The sequence below is a fragment of the Hyposmocoma kahamanoa genome, unplaced genomic scaffold (genome assembly GCF_003589595.1).
Source record: "Hyposmocoma kahamanoa isolate Upper Pololo Valley unplaced genomic scaffold, ASM358959v1 78, whole genome shotgun sequence".
Lineage (NCBI taxonomy): Eukaryota > Metazoa > Arthropoda > Insecta > Lepidoptera > Cosmopterigidae > Hyposmocoma > Hyposmocoma kahamanoa.
The window spans coordinates 21,290,685-21,307,206 of NW_020653945.1; the positions used below are offsets into that span (position 1 = coordinate 21,290,685).

The window sequence follows — 16,522 nt, forward strand, 5'->3', positions numbered from 1 at the left end:
CCTGATGGTAAGCTACACGCCTGTCCATAACAGTTACAGTGCCACTCAGAGCTTTAAATTGCAAAGATCTGAGGAACATTGCCACTGCGCGCGCCACCCTGAGACTTAAGTTGAAAAGTAAGCAATCACAATAAAAGAAAGATTGTAAATCATCGTCCAAATTTAAGTCGTAATTTTCAATTAAAATATGCGACATGTCTAATATACAGTTCACATTGTGTACGTTAATAAGTAAACAAATACACTGGTAGTTTTATCGTAAGTTTGTTTTATTGGTTATCATATTGTATCATAACCAATTCATATTTCACTATGGCAGCTGCTACCTGCAATAAAAATAAATTATTTATTCAAACGTGTATTGAAGATTCGAACGTGCAATAAATTTTCATGTATGTTTTATCGAGTGCTTAGATTATTGCGATTGCATTGGAAATTAAACTATTTTTATGGACTTAAATAGGCGTATGTGGTCTGTGGCGTATACATATGTTCTGACCATGGGATATGCAAAGTGCCCAAAACGCTGATTTGTTTGAAAAAAAAAAACAAATATACGCCATTTTAAATCGCAATCATAGTTTAATTATCAAAGATATTTGAAACAATTCCAACGAACCCAAGACAGTTTTCTTACTAATTTTGTTACCCATTTACCGTAGAAAGGTAAGAATTCTGCAAAATCGTTGGACATCTTTTAAGATTTCCCTTTTTTATATTTTTTACATACATCGTACTTTCTGATGCTATTACTATGTTAGATACCTTAAATTTAATATTATCTTTCCCTTTTCTTATAAAAACTTTACAATTAAGAGCGGTTATACATGGCGACTTTTAGCAGCGATGCAAACGCGATGCAGTAGCGATGCAGTTGTTAATCGTCAACCTTCACGCACGCGCGCGATATTTCATGTGTGTGAAGTGCGTGCTTAATAAAGCAGCGGTGGAAACGCGATCCAAGCGCTCGACTGCATAGGTACAAACGCGCGATTTCATCGCTACACTTGGAATTTATAGACGATTGCATCGTTTCACGCGCTTTTGCATCGCTGCTTAACTCGCCGAATGTAACCACTCTAACAACAAACCTCTAAAAATAGCTGTCGATCAAGAAAGAAGAATCGCATACCACTTAATGCCACAAAATCGTAAGTTAGTTGGTTTTCTAATCTCTTAATCTGAAAATAAAACACTTAATGAAGTTATCGTATTGTATATATTCCTAAGTACTTATAATAACAACACATGTCTTCCCTATGATAAAAAGCATGATCTTTGACCACAACACTTGTGTACTGCCGCCGTTAGTTGGAAGGGGTCGGTATCATAAAGAGTATATTTTCAAAATTACCTGATCAGCATAAGGACTAGATCGCAAAACGACCATTTCCGCAGAAAGAACTTACAATTACTTGGTAGCAAAACGACTAGGTAGGGCGCTTTTGACAATAACTCAAAACCGAGAAAAGAATGGTTAAAGATATGAAAAGACATATTTATTTTTCTCTAGCGGTAACTTCATACTTTTATCCACCCAGGAAAAAATAAAAATAGTGATACATCGGCCTTTTTTAACCACCTTTAAAAAAGGAGATAATTTTCAATCCGACTGTATATTTTTTAATAATAATAATAATGCACACACTCAACATAGCCCCGCACTAGGGAAACCCTGTGTCGCGGGTGCCATGGACACACATAGATAACCACAAATTACACCCAAACTCATGAGAGAAATAAATGGAGGCCATACAAATATTTCTCCCGGCCCAGGAATCGAACCTAGGACTTCTGCGTGATAGTGCGGCATGGTAACCGTTCGGCCACGGAGGCAGTTAAGTTAGTTTTTGTATGTATGCTACGGGATTACTCCGGCTTTTGTGAACCGATTTTGATAATTCCTTTTTGCTAGAAAGAGTCAGTATTGGTCCCTTTTAAATTTGAAGAAAAAATTCCACCCCTAATGGTGGCATATATCGTGCACATTCCGGTAGCCGATTCCAATATAACTAACAGATGTAATTCAACGAACTTTTGCGGTCGGTCTTTAAAAAAATATATAATTACTTAACACGGCAGTACACATAACATTTATGTTTAAATGTCACATGCAGGGCGCATTTAACTAACGGCGGTAGTACAACGGTAATCAGAATTTATAACAGACTTTCGATTAATATTAAACGCTTAAATACATTAATATATTTATACAGAGGAATTAAAAAAAATGACATTTGTGCATCATTTGTTTGTTTGTTTGTTTATTTCTTAACCGACATCAAAAAAGGAGGATTCGACTATTTGGTTTTTTTTTAATGTATGTTACGCGATAACTCATTTGTGAATCAATTTTGGTGATTCTATTTTCGTTGGAAAGAGGGTATTTCAGATGTGGTCTCATTTAAATATTCCACCTCTAAGGGTGGCAAACTAGGGGATGAATAACTTTTGAGGTCGGTTTTTTAGTACTCTGTACTGAGATTATTTTATGAACATTTCAATTATGGTATACTTTAATTGAATTTTAATTACTGTAATTTTAACACATTGCACGCCCGACTGGGGTAAGACTGGGGTAATATAAGAACTGTATTGCATGTAACATCTTTATTCTACTAGTTCAAAGAATATGTTTCTGATTTCACAATTTTAGTTGTTTAATTTGTTTTTGACTACAGTCGTAGCCATGAATGCAATCATCAGTTACTCTAACTAGCGAAACGTGGCAGCTAATGCACGAATTGGTGCATTGTTTTCATAGTCCACTGATGGCATTTATTTTTTTACTGTTATTATTACTCGATTTGATTATTTAGTAATTAGCATAGTCCTCAGATGCTGAGTCATGGACCTTTTTGACATGCTTTTAATTGCTTATTTGTTTTGACTATATAATTTTTTTTCTGCAATTGTTTCAAATTTATTTTACATGCAAATGTGAAATAAAGCCGATTTTATTTTATTATTTGTATGTATGTTGCGCGATAACTCATTTATGAACTGATTTTGATGATTCTTTTTTGTTGAAAACTTTGAACGTTGAAAACAAGGTTACCTCACTCATTATTCCCATTTAAATTTTATGAAAATATTTTACTTCTAAGGATGGCAAACTAGGGGATGAATCCGGTTTCACTCACATTCCAGTAGCCGATTTCAATAAAACTTAGTAAGTAGATGTAATTCCACGAACTTCAGAAGTCGATTTTTTTTATAAAAAAGTTATTTTATTTATTTATTATTTGCGGAACCGTAATCAAATCGACATACCTCAACATTGTAAGCTGACCCAGGACAGCAATACAAGCAGGATAGTGCTTTTTTGGAATGTAAGTTAACATCCGCAGCGACGAGCACCACACTGCAGGCTCTGAAGAGAAGCCATCCCAGAGAGTAGAAGTAGTACGATTTGTTGATCACACCCATGTTTGAGTTTTGGCTGAAACGACACTGATTTGTATAACGTGCCTGTGACTTCGTTCATATAGTACTATACAGGATGAAAAATATTTCGCACCCTCCATGTAATAAGGTTACATCTGCAAAATGACAACATTTCAGAAAAGAAGTCAAAAGATTCAACGAACGAAATTAGTCTATAACTTTGTATGCTTAAATAGGAGACTTACTATATTTCACATGTTCATAATTTGTGTCATGTAGTTCGTATTATATTTATGATTTTCATAATATAATAAGAGCACTTGCGACGTATGATCACACGTGGCTTCGTTATATCAAGAGTACATAGAGCATCCGCGATACAGGGTTTGTGCGTTATTACAAGGATACGAATTTGTATAGTAATGCAGGGCGTTTATAAATTTCTTAAATTTTTTTAATAAAAAATAGGCGCGTATTTGACCTCCATCTCAGCTGATGGAAAGTGACGAGGAGGTCGACGATAGCATGCACACCTAATCACTCTCGCCTTAAAAAGATCCAAGGTTCGGGGAACAAGTTGGCAGGCATTGAATTCCACTCCCTAGCTGTTCGCCGTATAAATTTGGAGGCTTCCTGCGAATCTTGGGAATATCTACAACATAGGGGTGAAACCCCAGCCCAGGTCTGGTCCCCCGATGATAGAAAGGATTGAAAATAAGAGCAATTATCATGACTGATAGAGTACGTTTCCAAAATCTTGAATTTTTTATAATAAGCCCAGAATTGCCACCAAGAGATATTGTTTCCCAGGGGTTTGGCAATCACAGTAAATCTAAAATCTCCAGAGAGACGTTGCTCTCCATTTCGTCAAATGGGCACACCACCTGGGCAATAAACAATGAAGCAACAACGGCAACAAACATTTACAACTAACTTAACCGCAGATCATTGTAAACTTTACCTAAACAGATCGTTGTAAGCTTAACCTCATCAGATTTCAGCTGTCTAAAATAATCTGTGGACTTTGCAATGACAGTCATAAATCATAACGGAATAAGCCCTCGAGTCAATCCGTCAAGAGTCGTTCGTGCGTCTAGAGGAAGACAAATGGTTTGGGAACTGACCCAGTTTTTTTTTTTGACCCACTTTAGTTTATAATTTGTAACCCAACGGCCTTCCATTGGGTAACAAATTATAACAGCCAATGCATTGATGTTTCTTTACTGAACGTCGTCAAGCTCTAATGGGACGTTTAATTTAACATTATCAGTCTCGTTCTTGTGTTGAATAATATAAATCGAATTTATTTCAACTCGTATAATTAGATAATTTATTGGAAGTTGAAACACACACCGTTACTAAATGAAATACTGAACTTTCGGGAAATTACCAATAAAGTTTCTGAAAGTAAGTTTAAATTTGAAAAATCGATATATTCTTTTAATGGCAGTTATTTATTTCAACGTGCGAATTAAAATTAATTATATCTAAATTTTATTTATCTGTAATAAAAGTAAGTAATTCTCTAGTTTTTTCTTATGTTGGAAATATATAAAAATGGACGCGGTAATAAATACGCATCACCATACTTGCGTTAGTTATACTCGGATATACATTTTATAACGGAAGTATTTAGAAACGTTGAAAATTTATTGCACAAAAACACTTACTTAAGACCTAGAAAAAGCTGCAAGCAGATGAAGTAGAAGTTATTCAAATTGCACAACAAGATCAGTTTGCCTAGCTTCTGGTCAACCTTACGCACGAGAGTCGCCTGCCGGACATAAGCTTCTCTGAGACGACGCCATGTCAGGACTTGCGCGTAGAGCTCTGTACCAAGCTGTTGACCAATAAATGCAATGTAGAATTCTTTTTTAATCAAGTTAAAAAAAGGCTTGTGTAATTGAAATCGAATGAGGAACAGTATTAGTATAAGCGAGAGTTGTGGTGTGAATGGTCATGTAATTATAAACTGTAAAGTGAGGGTTGCAAGGTTGATTTCTGGTAGGACCGATTTGGGAAATGAAGTTTTCTAATTTAATCTGGGTGTTCTAAGTAGTTTCATTGCTTTTACTCATTATTCTAATTCGCTAATGAATTTGGAAGCGATGGATGTTATTAAAACAGCAACACATGTTTGTAGAGCAATAATGGATGGAAGCGCAGAAGATATAGTCAATACTAATGTGTCAAATAGGTTAAGACATTAAAAGAGAAGGCTATAAAAATAAAGAGTGTATAAAAAAAAAACGTAAAAGCGATAATGGCCGATGGGTATCGAATGGAGGTCTATAGTCTATTCCAGATGAGACAAACGTGACTAATCACTCTACACACGGCTTTTGTACAGATTAGCAGTCAATGTAAGTCAAGCTGTGCCCTTTGGCGGTGGCGCTAACTATATGTATGATTATAAAAGTAGCAACAATAATAATCTTAATATCAATGATACTAATCGATTTTATGCAGGCAAAAGATATTACACTAACCTTTGCCTTCTCTTTATGCCGCTTTTCTAATCTCACAAAATCATCTACAAATTTATTTAACCTACGGTATCTTGAAGTCAATCCCATACTTATAAGAATTATTATCAGATCTTGGAAATTCCATAAAATAGTCGCTAGCTTGCTTAGTACGAAGATAACTATGCCTAGCCATATATTGTATTCTTCTGAAAAATATATACACCAAAATTAAATTGCTACCTTAAATAGAGGTAGTTCCTAAAATTCAATGCCATTTCTTTTTGTGTTTTATCTCTTCACATTTCATTAGTACAATTGAAAGATAATGACCACGTATGGAAGAATTCTTAATTGTTTTTTGGGAAAACAAAATAAATACCTCTTTTGAATATTAACGCATGTTTAAAAACATCCTAGTCATTAAAAAACGCAATTTACAGTTAACTTCCCGTGTCGTAGAAAACGCAGACTTCGTTTGCGTTCTCTTCAAGCTTTTCCACAATCCTTTTTAATATTTTTCTTCCTAACTTATTACCTACTCTGCAGCTGACTGAGAAATTGGCAATTCGTGTCACGTTCTTTAGCCAACAAATCGTAAAAATAAAATTTGAATCATGCAGCCACTACTGGGTTCTGCAATTTGTCTTCTGCCAGTTTATAACCGCTGCTACTAGTGCTGCGTTTAAACTTGTTCGGGGTGTTTTTGGACTAATTGAAATAGAAGATTTTTTTTTTATTAAGTAACATGACGAACAAGTCACGCCCCTGGTGTTATGCGACACTTCTGTCCATAGCAGTTGAAGTGCCACTCGTGCTTTAAATGACAAGGATTTAAGGGATATAAGTTGACACTCACAAAGATCTGAGGGGCACCTCGCCCGTCACTCTGAGATATAAGTTGACAAGTCTCATATGCCTGTAATTTCACCAGCACCTTTACCCTTCAAAACCGTAACGCGGTAGTGCTCACGTTCCTGCTTAGCGCCAGAACTAGGTATGGTGGCAGTACTTCCATGGACGAACTATGATGTTGTAGGTACGACAAGATACGACTTAAGAGTAAAAAATGATCAAAGCAAAATAGCACGCGAGAAGAAACTCTTAAAAAAAGCGTTTAAAAGAAAGTATGAGATTGTTGGAAACTATAGATATAATATTAAGTAAAGTAAAACCTATTTTAAAGACAATCATTTCAGTAAAAGTCGCCCGGTTTGTCATTGTAAAGGCGTAGTCTTCTCTGAAAGGCTTAATATTTTTGTTCATGTCTCGCTTTAACAAAATAAGTCTATTGATTGGAATATGACAGTAAACTAATTAATTCAAATAATTTGTAGACGATAAAAAAAGAAAAAATCAAACAGTTTGAGTGCACCTCAGGTTGTTCAAGTTTCTCAATTTTCCACCACTTACATTGCAGGTGAAGTTGGCATCGATCCAGGTTACGTCATGATACTACGACATGCCAGGATCGTCCAACACTTGGCAACGATTCAGAAGTTTCGCATCATAAAATTCTTACAATGTCAGGGTAACTGATATCAATGTTTTCATCGTTTTTAAATTTTACAGTTGTTTACCCATTAAACGTTATTACTCGACAATGATAAAGTTACTGATGTGTTAGATTACATTTTTTCCTCAATTTTAAGTTAAAGCACTCGTAACTTACCTGGCTTCAACAGAAATCCGTGAGAACTTAATATGTAACGGTCAAAATATTCTTCTGGAGGTATATCGAGACCAGTCGCGGATATCATACTCATTACGTGTTCCACTGAAACAAAATGTATTTATATACCAATACAGATAGTGTAATGTCAACTAATAGTATTACAATAGTGAGCTGTTTTCGTTTTCCAATTCGTAGATGTAGATAAACGCTTTCGTGGCAAATACGATCATGCAACTATTATAGTAAAGGAATAAGATGTTAGAAAACTTTCTACAAGTTTACTACTCAAAAATGTATTGAAATTAAACACTGCTAGCTGTAAATCTTTACTGTATTTATTACAGCTTTTATGATTAAATATGATTAGAAATAAAATAAATTGCCAGAAAAGGAAAAGCATTACCACACCACACTAGACTAAACACCGGCCAATAAATAAATATCTCGTGACTAGAGCGTATAACGCATTGTAAAACAAACGTTAATAAGACTCACCTATAGCACAAATAATAAAATTGCAAGTTACAATTATAACCCTTCTTTTGATCTTAAGATCTGGAGGAAAATACAGGCCACCAGTTGTTTCAGCTAATGTCCATAAAACTGAGATACATTTCCATGAAGAAATGAACCTCCAAGTTAATATGAGAGAAAGTAAGGCGTTACCATAGAAAACACATCCCGATAAACGGGCAACTAAACCTCCTGGAATGAACAGGAACCTTAAAATGTTAAACAGACTATAACGAGAATGATAACAGATCTATTGTAGCTATTTGAGCACAAATTGAAGTCACATTCTTTTAACTACAACAATAAATAAAGTAACTAAGCGTAAGTAGAATTAAACAAATTTTCTTCTTTTTTCAAGTTTAGATGTAGAAGGGTAGTTGCAATGTAAATCAAATATCGAAACTTGATACGTACGTCCATCAGTAGCTGCCACTCCTAAAACCAATATAATTTTCCAAACCGCACCAGCTTCTAAAGCAGCCAAGAGTAAAAATAAAGTGATACCATAGCAATGAGCTAATACACCGCCATAGGAAGGCAAACCAAAATATTTAGCTGAGATGAAGATTGAAGTTATAGTAGAAAGGAATTCCTGTGTAGAAAGAAATTTATAAAAATCACCAAGTACGCATGAAATGTTAACTTTCGAAAGATTACCAGTCAAGGAAAAAGACTTTTTCCTCATTTGATCTGAAGAACCATCAATTGCTATAATTTGGTCAATCTGTAGAATTGGTATATATGGAATTACTAAAATCGCCAGTATTTTCACAAGGAGGGATGCAAAAACGTTACATATTAGACACAAAGATTTCTTACATCTGTTTTATAATCAATAATTTTAAAATTAATATCGTTGGACAAAGTTGCAACCATGATTTACAAAATCGGCCTAACAAATAGTTCACGGAAAATTCAAAAGCCAAATACGAAGATAAGAATAAACGACAGGAATAGGCAAGCTTCAAAGTATAAAAATAACAAGTAAAATTTTGAAATCACTGATAAAAAATATTAATTGCGATTTCAAAATTGTAGTGAATTTTAACTTGTACTACACCACAGTAGAAATTATATCAGTGTAATCGTATGTTATGACTCAAATTAATAGCATTGACATAGAATAGAAAACACGAATGCTACGCATGAAATAACTGTATACCACTTGCACGGTAACCTATCACAAACTCGAATTTTTTTTCCGAAATAACGTTTGTTCGAATTTTCATTACACCGAAAACCGAATCATAACGAAACCGTTATTCTTTCAGGATATGTTGGATGTTTATCGCAAAGACACGATTAGGTTTTGTTAGATTAGGTTCTTCACGGTTTAGTGGATGCTGCTCTGGCCCCCCATGGCCCCTAGGTAGCGGACTCGGGGGAGTTCGTTGCCCAGTACAGAGGGGCCCGGGAGGGAAAGCTCGTCTGGTGTTCGGCGAGTCTCACATTCGGAGCCGGGGAACCGATGTATCTCCCGTCTCGGGGATGGGCTGCGTAGGGCGCGGCCAGCCGCTGGTGGGGGCGCGGACGAGTGCAATAGCGTACTCGTACCCCCACCTACAGCGGAGAGGAAGAACACTCCGGGGGTTTAGTGCGGTCGGGCTGCTCCCCTTCAGGGTTCAGCCCAGTCCCATATATACCCCGGCCCTGCGGGTGCAGAGCCGGGGTATTAAGTAAGCAGATTCCCCTGGATTAACAAAAAAAAGGTTTTAAACAAAATACATTTTCCTCTCAAAATGACTTTCGAGGTTATGAAAATTCGAGCAAATGTTGTTTCTGGAAAATGCCATTTCGGACAACTGATATACCTACCAGTGTATAAGATACGACCATGCACACTAAAATGGTCGTGTAATGAAGAAAATGAAACCAGACGAAATTGCTGATAATCAATAAATTTTAAATCGCCAGTGTAATTAGCAATGTCCAATGCACCCTCCTACTAACAAAACCTCCAATGTAGCCTCCTACTAACGAAACCTTCAATAGAGATATGTTGAGTAAGAACAATGGATTAATGCCACCATTATCCGATTGCCTGCCGCGATCTTTATCTTTAGTCTAGTATAGTCTAGTATTTTTAACTTAAGAACTTACCTGTAGCACAAACGGTAACAAAACTAGTAACGATAATCATCTTCTTCCTAATATTATGGTCTGGAGAGAAATACAAGCCCCCAGTAGTCTCAGTTCTGGTCCAAAGAGTTGAAATATTCTTCCAGGAAGAAAATAATTTCCAGCAAAGTACGTGGGATAGCAAAGCGTTGCCGTAGAATATAGAGCCTGATAACCGGGCTACCAATCCTCCTAAAAGTAAATGGTAGTCCACAAGTAAGATATAGAAGATAAAAGGCTTACGAGGTGTGGTGAAGGGAATTTTCATCCTCTCATAAGACACTTCAGAATAAAAACAGACTTAAAACAAAGGACATCCGAAAATTATCAAAGCTTTGTCTAACTACAATTTTCTAAAAGTACTAAATGTAAGGAACGATTCCGTTAACCCTAGAAAGACAACCAATCGTGAAACGACAAATTCGATTTTAAAAATCGGTAAAATTCGTTCTATTATTATTAGGCACAAGTGCACGCGCCGTTCCTGCCAACTCAATTGACCCATAGAGCTTGCAGACGCTATTGTAGGTCAAGTTACATAGTTTACTTATCTAAGTAATATACTTACCGTACGTCGAGTAACGCTAGTTTTTGTACTTTGGTGGTCTTGTTTGTGATTTATGTGCGAACAAATATATTTATATATTATTTTAATTATTTATAAAATTTTATTTATAGGCTATGATATTTCAACAAAATGATGTGACAAGTTTTTGTAAAAGATATCGAAATATCCCGGTTGCTACGACATTTGAGTGATGAACAGATCGAAGGTCAGACAATGAAAGAGATGATAATATTTTACAAGACTAGAATGTATAGTTATAATTTTAAATCCCAAGGAGAAGACTCAATATTTTTTAGTTTTGCAAAGTGAGAAAGATGTATTTTCGATACATAACGATTTTTTAAATAAAAATTACAACTAATCCTCAATTTTTTTATACATAGCAAAATAACTTTTTTATTGGTACATCCACAGACACAAAAAATATACACACTATATACACATCAAAATTATGTGTACTTAAACAGTGACACGTCGAACCGACGACGTATGGTTATCTTTAACGTACTATGTAATATGGTTATCTTTCTAGGGTTAAATACTAACAGTGATGAAAAAGGTAATTTACCTTTCTGATAGTTATATGAACAAAAATACAAACACCAAACAAAAGGAATAATTTATAATAAAAATATATCGCAAATAAAATCATCTGATTGAAGTCTCAAAAGCGATTCGCAACTGTTTCAATAACTGGACACAGGAGCTCCTGAAAATAACGTAACTTCCCATATCGTGGATCGTCTATATTAGTTCTCTACCACCTTCACCATATTGTCCTATACTACGTTTTCACATTCGTAGTCACCACGTGAGAAACTTTCTTCTCTATCGGTTATCAGTTCTTCGAATAACACGTGTCCACATCCATTTTAACTAGTTGATTATCTAAGATGCGTTGATGACCCGAGTTGTACGGATCTATTACCTGGAGTAAAATAAACTAAACAAATGAAACTGAACCACTACGATAATCTTTTGTTTGATGCTGAGCTTATCTACACGTCTTACCATTAAGTCGTCACTGATAAAATACACTTGTTGAAGGTGCTGTCTGCAGACACTGAACGATAAGAAGTTGCCTAACTTTCCTAAGCTTAACCGCGTTGGATTTTTAAGGTTGTGTGATTTATAAATGCTTGCGATATAAGAAGGTTTGTACGAGTACGTTATAAATGCGACTTTGTCCTCTTGAAATACCACACAATTGTACAAGTGGCGGTTAGTATGATGTGCTTAAAACATCCATCTGAAATTTGCTTACCAGAAGAAGTAGCAATACCTTCTGGTAACGCAATCGCTACTCTTCCAAACAGCAGCCACTCGCTTTACTGACAGTATTATTGTTGCCATGTTAGTACTTATATGATTATTCAATGAAATTGATAGCAATGCCTAACCAGATGGATTGCCAACTGTCAATTAAATTATATAAGTCTTGGTAGTGGTAATTGATGAATTTCTCGGTGGACCGTTACTATGCGGAAATCCGTGGTCATAAAAAGGGAAGTAAATTAATTTACTACCCAGTGGACACAGTGAAGGTTAATAAACTATGCAAAATAATTGCGCTTGTGTTAAATATTTTTTTCATACAGGTTATTTTCCCCTCTTGTTCTGCATAAAATTAACAAAACAAAAAAAAATGACACAAACACTTCAAGTCACAAAACTCGGTTTCCATCTTTATTGTTAGCATTTATTTTTTGCGTACGATCTTGTAAATAATAGTTTGCTCTAGTTTCATGTTGGCAAATTAAGTAAAACTTCAGACTAGATATTTTTCCCCCGAATCGTATAAACAGGTTAATGGATAAAAAATTATATAAAAATCTTACGACCATCAGAGGTATCGGTAGCGGTTCCAGTCAACAGCCGAGTCAGTTTCCATATGGCACCAATCTCCAAGGCAGTCAAAAACCCAAAGAGGATGTACGCGCAATAATGGGCTACGGGGCCACCATATGGAGGGATACCAATCCATCGGACTGCGGTGAAGATCTTGATGAGCATTGGTAGAAATTCCTAAATCCAAAATGGTAATAAAGTCACACAAATAGTAAAAATCAAACATATCATTCAAGTTATTAACCGAAAGCTTCCATTGCTGAGTCTGCGCAGTTGAAGGTCATTACTATTCTCCGAGTTGGGGCCGCTTTCTCAAAAAGTATAAATACTCTGTTTTGATATCAGACGTCAATATTACTATGGAGTGTATTCACACTTTATAAGTACGAAAAATAATATTGCAAATTCCAGTACAATGCTGCGCTAGCTCCAAGTAGTAATAATGTGCCAGACAACCACTCCAATTACATGGCTTCATATTAGGGAATTCATTGTACTTTGAGCACCAGAGCAATGAATTTCGTAGCTGAGGTACTACCCAGAACACTCAGACAGGACCAATTTATGAAAACATTTTCCAAATTGATCCAGAGCCCACAGGGCAATCTGTTGTTTGGTAATTGTTCAAGGATTTCTGAGTTTTTCTTTTGATCGAAAATGGTCCAATCCTGTTCTTTTTAGCAGACCAATACAAAACGAAAACACTTACATCAGTTTCGCGTAGTTCATTCCGAGTAAAACTGAGATCAGCTCCAATTTTGGCTTTGAGATTCATGTTTACCATCCCACATACAGTTCTAGACAAGCACTGGCAATTATTTGTTAAGACAAAAAACACTTGTACGGAAACAAAAAACGCTCTGGCTCTGATCCAATAGCAATGAGCAGTGACAAAATCAAAATGAGATTTTCATGAAGACCTTTTCTATATAATTTGTTTGCCACAGTGTTGATAGAACAGAATGTAGAATAACAAAATAAATCCGACTATTATATCGCCACCCGCTATCCAACCTGTTAATATTCTTAGAATCAATAAAGCAAATATTTTGTTATGTGCCTACTGACAAAATTTATCATATTCAAAATCAATCATATAAATATTTTTATTGATTCTAAGACAGTCAAAACAAGACCATCATTATTGTTGATTTATACTAAACTATTAGATACAGAAACATGTCAAGACACTCAGTTGAGCCCTAATTTTTACATTAAAATGAAAATACAAATTTGGTCCCAGTTGTGCACCTTGAGAGAAACCTATGTTACTATGAGCGTACTTTAAAGTACACTACTGAGACCTAATTTGTATATTTTTTTTTTGTTAAAGCTTTATTTTAGGCCTAGTTGTGTATCTTGAGAAAAACCTATGTTATTATGGGCGCCCCTCAACGTATTCCGCAGAGGCCTAATTTATTTTTATTTTACATTAAAAGAGCAATTTAGGGTTCTATTGCATACCTTGAAAGAAACTATTTAGGTGTTATTGGCGCCCCTCAAAGTACTCCATAGAAGTCTTATTTATTTTTGTGTTATATTAAAAGCACAATTTTGGACCCCAGTTATACACCTTGAGAGAAATCTATGTTGTTATGAGCGCCACTCAAAGCACAACACTGAGACCTAATTTATTTTATATTAAAAGCACAATTTAGGATCCAGTTTCATACCTTCAGAGAGAGAGACCAGGGTTAAAATCGTCACTCAAATGACTAAAAAGAACGAATTTTATGCTCACTGTTTAAATGAGATTACCTAATTCATTAAACTTACATGTATTGGACGGTTACCTTTATGTTTACGCTTTAGTAAACAAACTACAACAAAGTATATTATATATTGTCATATGAAACTTGATTTAACATTTATGTTCATAAAATAATACTAAGGGAATACTAAGTAATGTAAGTGCTTTTAAAACAACTCAGAACTTTACCTACTCAGCACTTTCTACATGAGTATCATACTTATATATTTAACAAACATAAAGTCACCAACGACACTTCAGAGATTATACTTAATTACGAAAATTGTTTTCAAAGTAAACAAGGTATTATAGCTGTTATTTTACCAATTGTTAGCAAAACTGTTATTTAGAGGACAATCTAACAAAGTGGCACTATTAGATGCTTAATAGTTTGTTTACAAGTTTATGAAACATGAGCGGTTTTAATGGAAGGGTACAAATTATATACTAATAGCATAGTTCGCATGTGAGATTCAGAGACACCCCCTGTGTTGTTGATTGTTTATTTGACCTCATAAATGCTTTCGATCAATCTATTGTTATCATATTATATTTCTATATTTGATAGTTTTTATATATTTTGATATCTCAATAAATAAAGACTTTAAAGTACGCATAATAATATGTATGCCACGAGAAGGAAGTCAAAATGAGAATTCAACATACCTGGGCAGCGTTTGGAAAACTACGTCGAACCTTCACGTCACGTATACGACATTGTTTTAAAACAAAGGTTTTCATTCTCACACGATACGGCTAGTCCAACAATTAAAAGTTGCTCTGCGAGATATGGAGCAAGCTATGCTCCGAGTTTTTCTGAAGGATAAGATTCGAAATGAGGTTACCCGAGAGAGAACCCAGGTTGTTGACATAGATGGTAGAAAATAAGCAAGCTGAAGTAGCAGTGGGCCGACCATATCCATCGAAGAACCAATAACCGACGGGTGATGAGAGTTCTTGAGTAGAGACCACGGCTCGGCAAACGTAGTACAGGACGTCCTCTGGCCAGATGGAGTGACGATCTGCGAAAGGCTGCTGGCAGCAGATGGTCACGACAAGCTGACAACCCGGCCGAAATGTCGCACATTGAGAGTGTCCAGCAGTGGGATAGGCTGATTAGAACCAAGACATAATCATGGAACCCGTTTGTCGCAATCTAAAATTGTAGTAATTTTTATAATAATTATTTATAAATACGAATTGTTGACTTTGCCGTCACAATGACATTGCAGAGTTTTTGCATTGTACGAGTACCTGTACCATTATAACAATTATCTAAAAATATACATCCCATTGCAGTGCTCGGATTTTTCTCTATGAAAAAGTGTAGGTCATAATCCCCCAATGTGGCTAATTGCGGTTTTGGGATTTTCCATTAAGTCGATCAGTTTTTGTCATTCTCTAATATACATAGGCGCACTATAAGTTTTCGGAACTGAACTGAACTTACATAAACAATATTTAAAAAGTAATTACAACATGTGAAAATGGAACTCTTTGGCTGTAGAATACAGTTTGTTTCATCTGACTGTCACTTGTTTTTATACTGTGGCGTCATTTCAGAAATTGGTTGACTATGTCACCATGGATTTAACTCCTGAAAATTTTCGTATGATTTTCTACGATTTTAAGTATAAGTTAACAGCTCAGCGGAGTTTCGCTCGGCTTCAAACTGCTTTTGGCGATGAAGCACCATTTAAGACGTCTATTTATAGCTGGTTTGCAGAATTCAAATTCGGTTGTGTGAATCTCAGTGACGAATTTCGCGATTGTCGCCCGTCCACGGCTGTGAACAACAAAAACATCGATGCTGTGCGCCGTATGATCAAAACAGACAAGCATGTGACATACCATGAGATTTGGGCATCTTTAGGCATAGGCATGAATCAAATGCAATCAATGCTATAAAAACATTTGGGTGTGAAAAAGCTGTGCTCTCGGTGGATCCCACACAATTTGACTGAGACTCAAAAAACGGATCGCGTCACTTGGTACAACGCTATGCTTACTAGATTCAACGAAGGGGCGTCAAATTTGGTGTGGGACGTTTCGTCACCTGTTACTATAGGTGACGAAACATGGTTTTATAGTTACGATTCCAAAACAAAGCAGCAATCGAGCGTATTTTTTCGTATTGGTCGGTTTCGGCTCATCTACAAAGGCCCTTTGTAGATGAGCCGAAACCGACCAAAGTGGCG

General features: G+C 35.7%; 1 protein-coding gene across 1 annotated transcript; it reads right to left on the reverse strand.

The window, feature by feature from the left end:
• Positions 1-269: 269 nt before the first annotated feature.
• LOC113232737 (gustatory receptor for sugar taste 64a-like) lies at positions 270-13,349 on the reverse strand. The gene is made up of 9 exons (XM_026467514.1): positions 13,284-13,349; positions 8,455-8,632; positions 8,023-8,232; positions 7,525-7,629; positions 5,877-6,061; positions 5,058-5,227; positions 3,274-3,442; positions 1,092-1,181; positions 270-326 (listed from the first exon to the last, which is right to left on the reverse strand). Exons 1-9 carry the CDS (start codon positions 13,347-13,349, stop codon positions 270-272), a joined length of 1,230 nt encoding a protein of 409 aa, XP_026323299.1.
• Between the last annotated feature and the right edge of the window lie 3,173 nt (positions 13,350-16,522).

Coding starts and splice junctions, on each gene's coding strand:
- LOC113232737 (XM_026467514.1), bottom strand. CDS start 13,349: ATGAATCTCAAAGCCAAAATTGGAGCTGATCTCAGTTTTACTCGGAAT. Junction 6,062..7,524: donor CGGATTTCTGTTGAAGCCAG/GTAAGTTACGAG, acceptor TATATTTTTCAG/AAGAATACAATATATGGCTA. Junction 3,443..5,057: donor CAGCTTTTTCTAGGTCTTAA/GTAAGTGTTTTT, acceptor GTGTCGTTTCAG/CCAAAACTCAAACATGGGTG.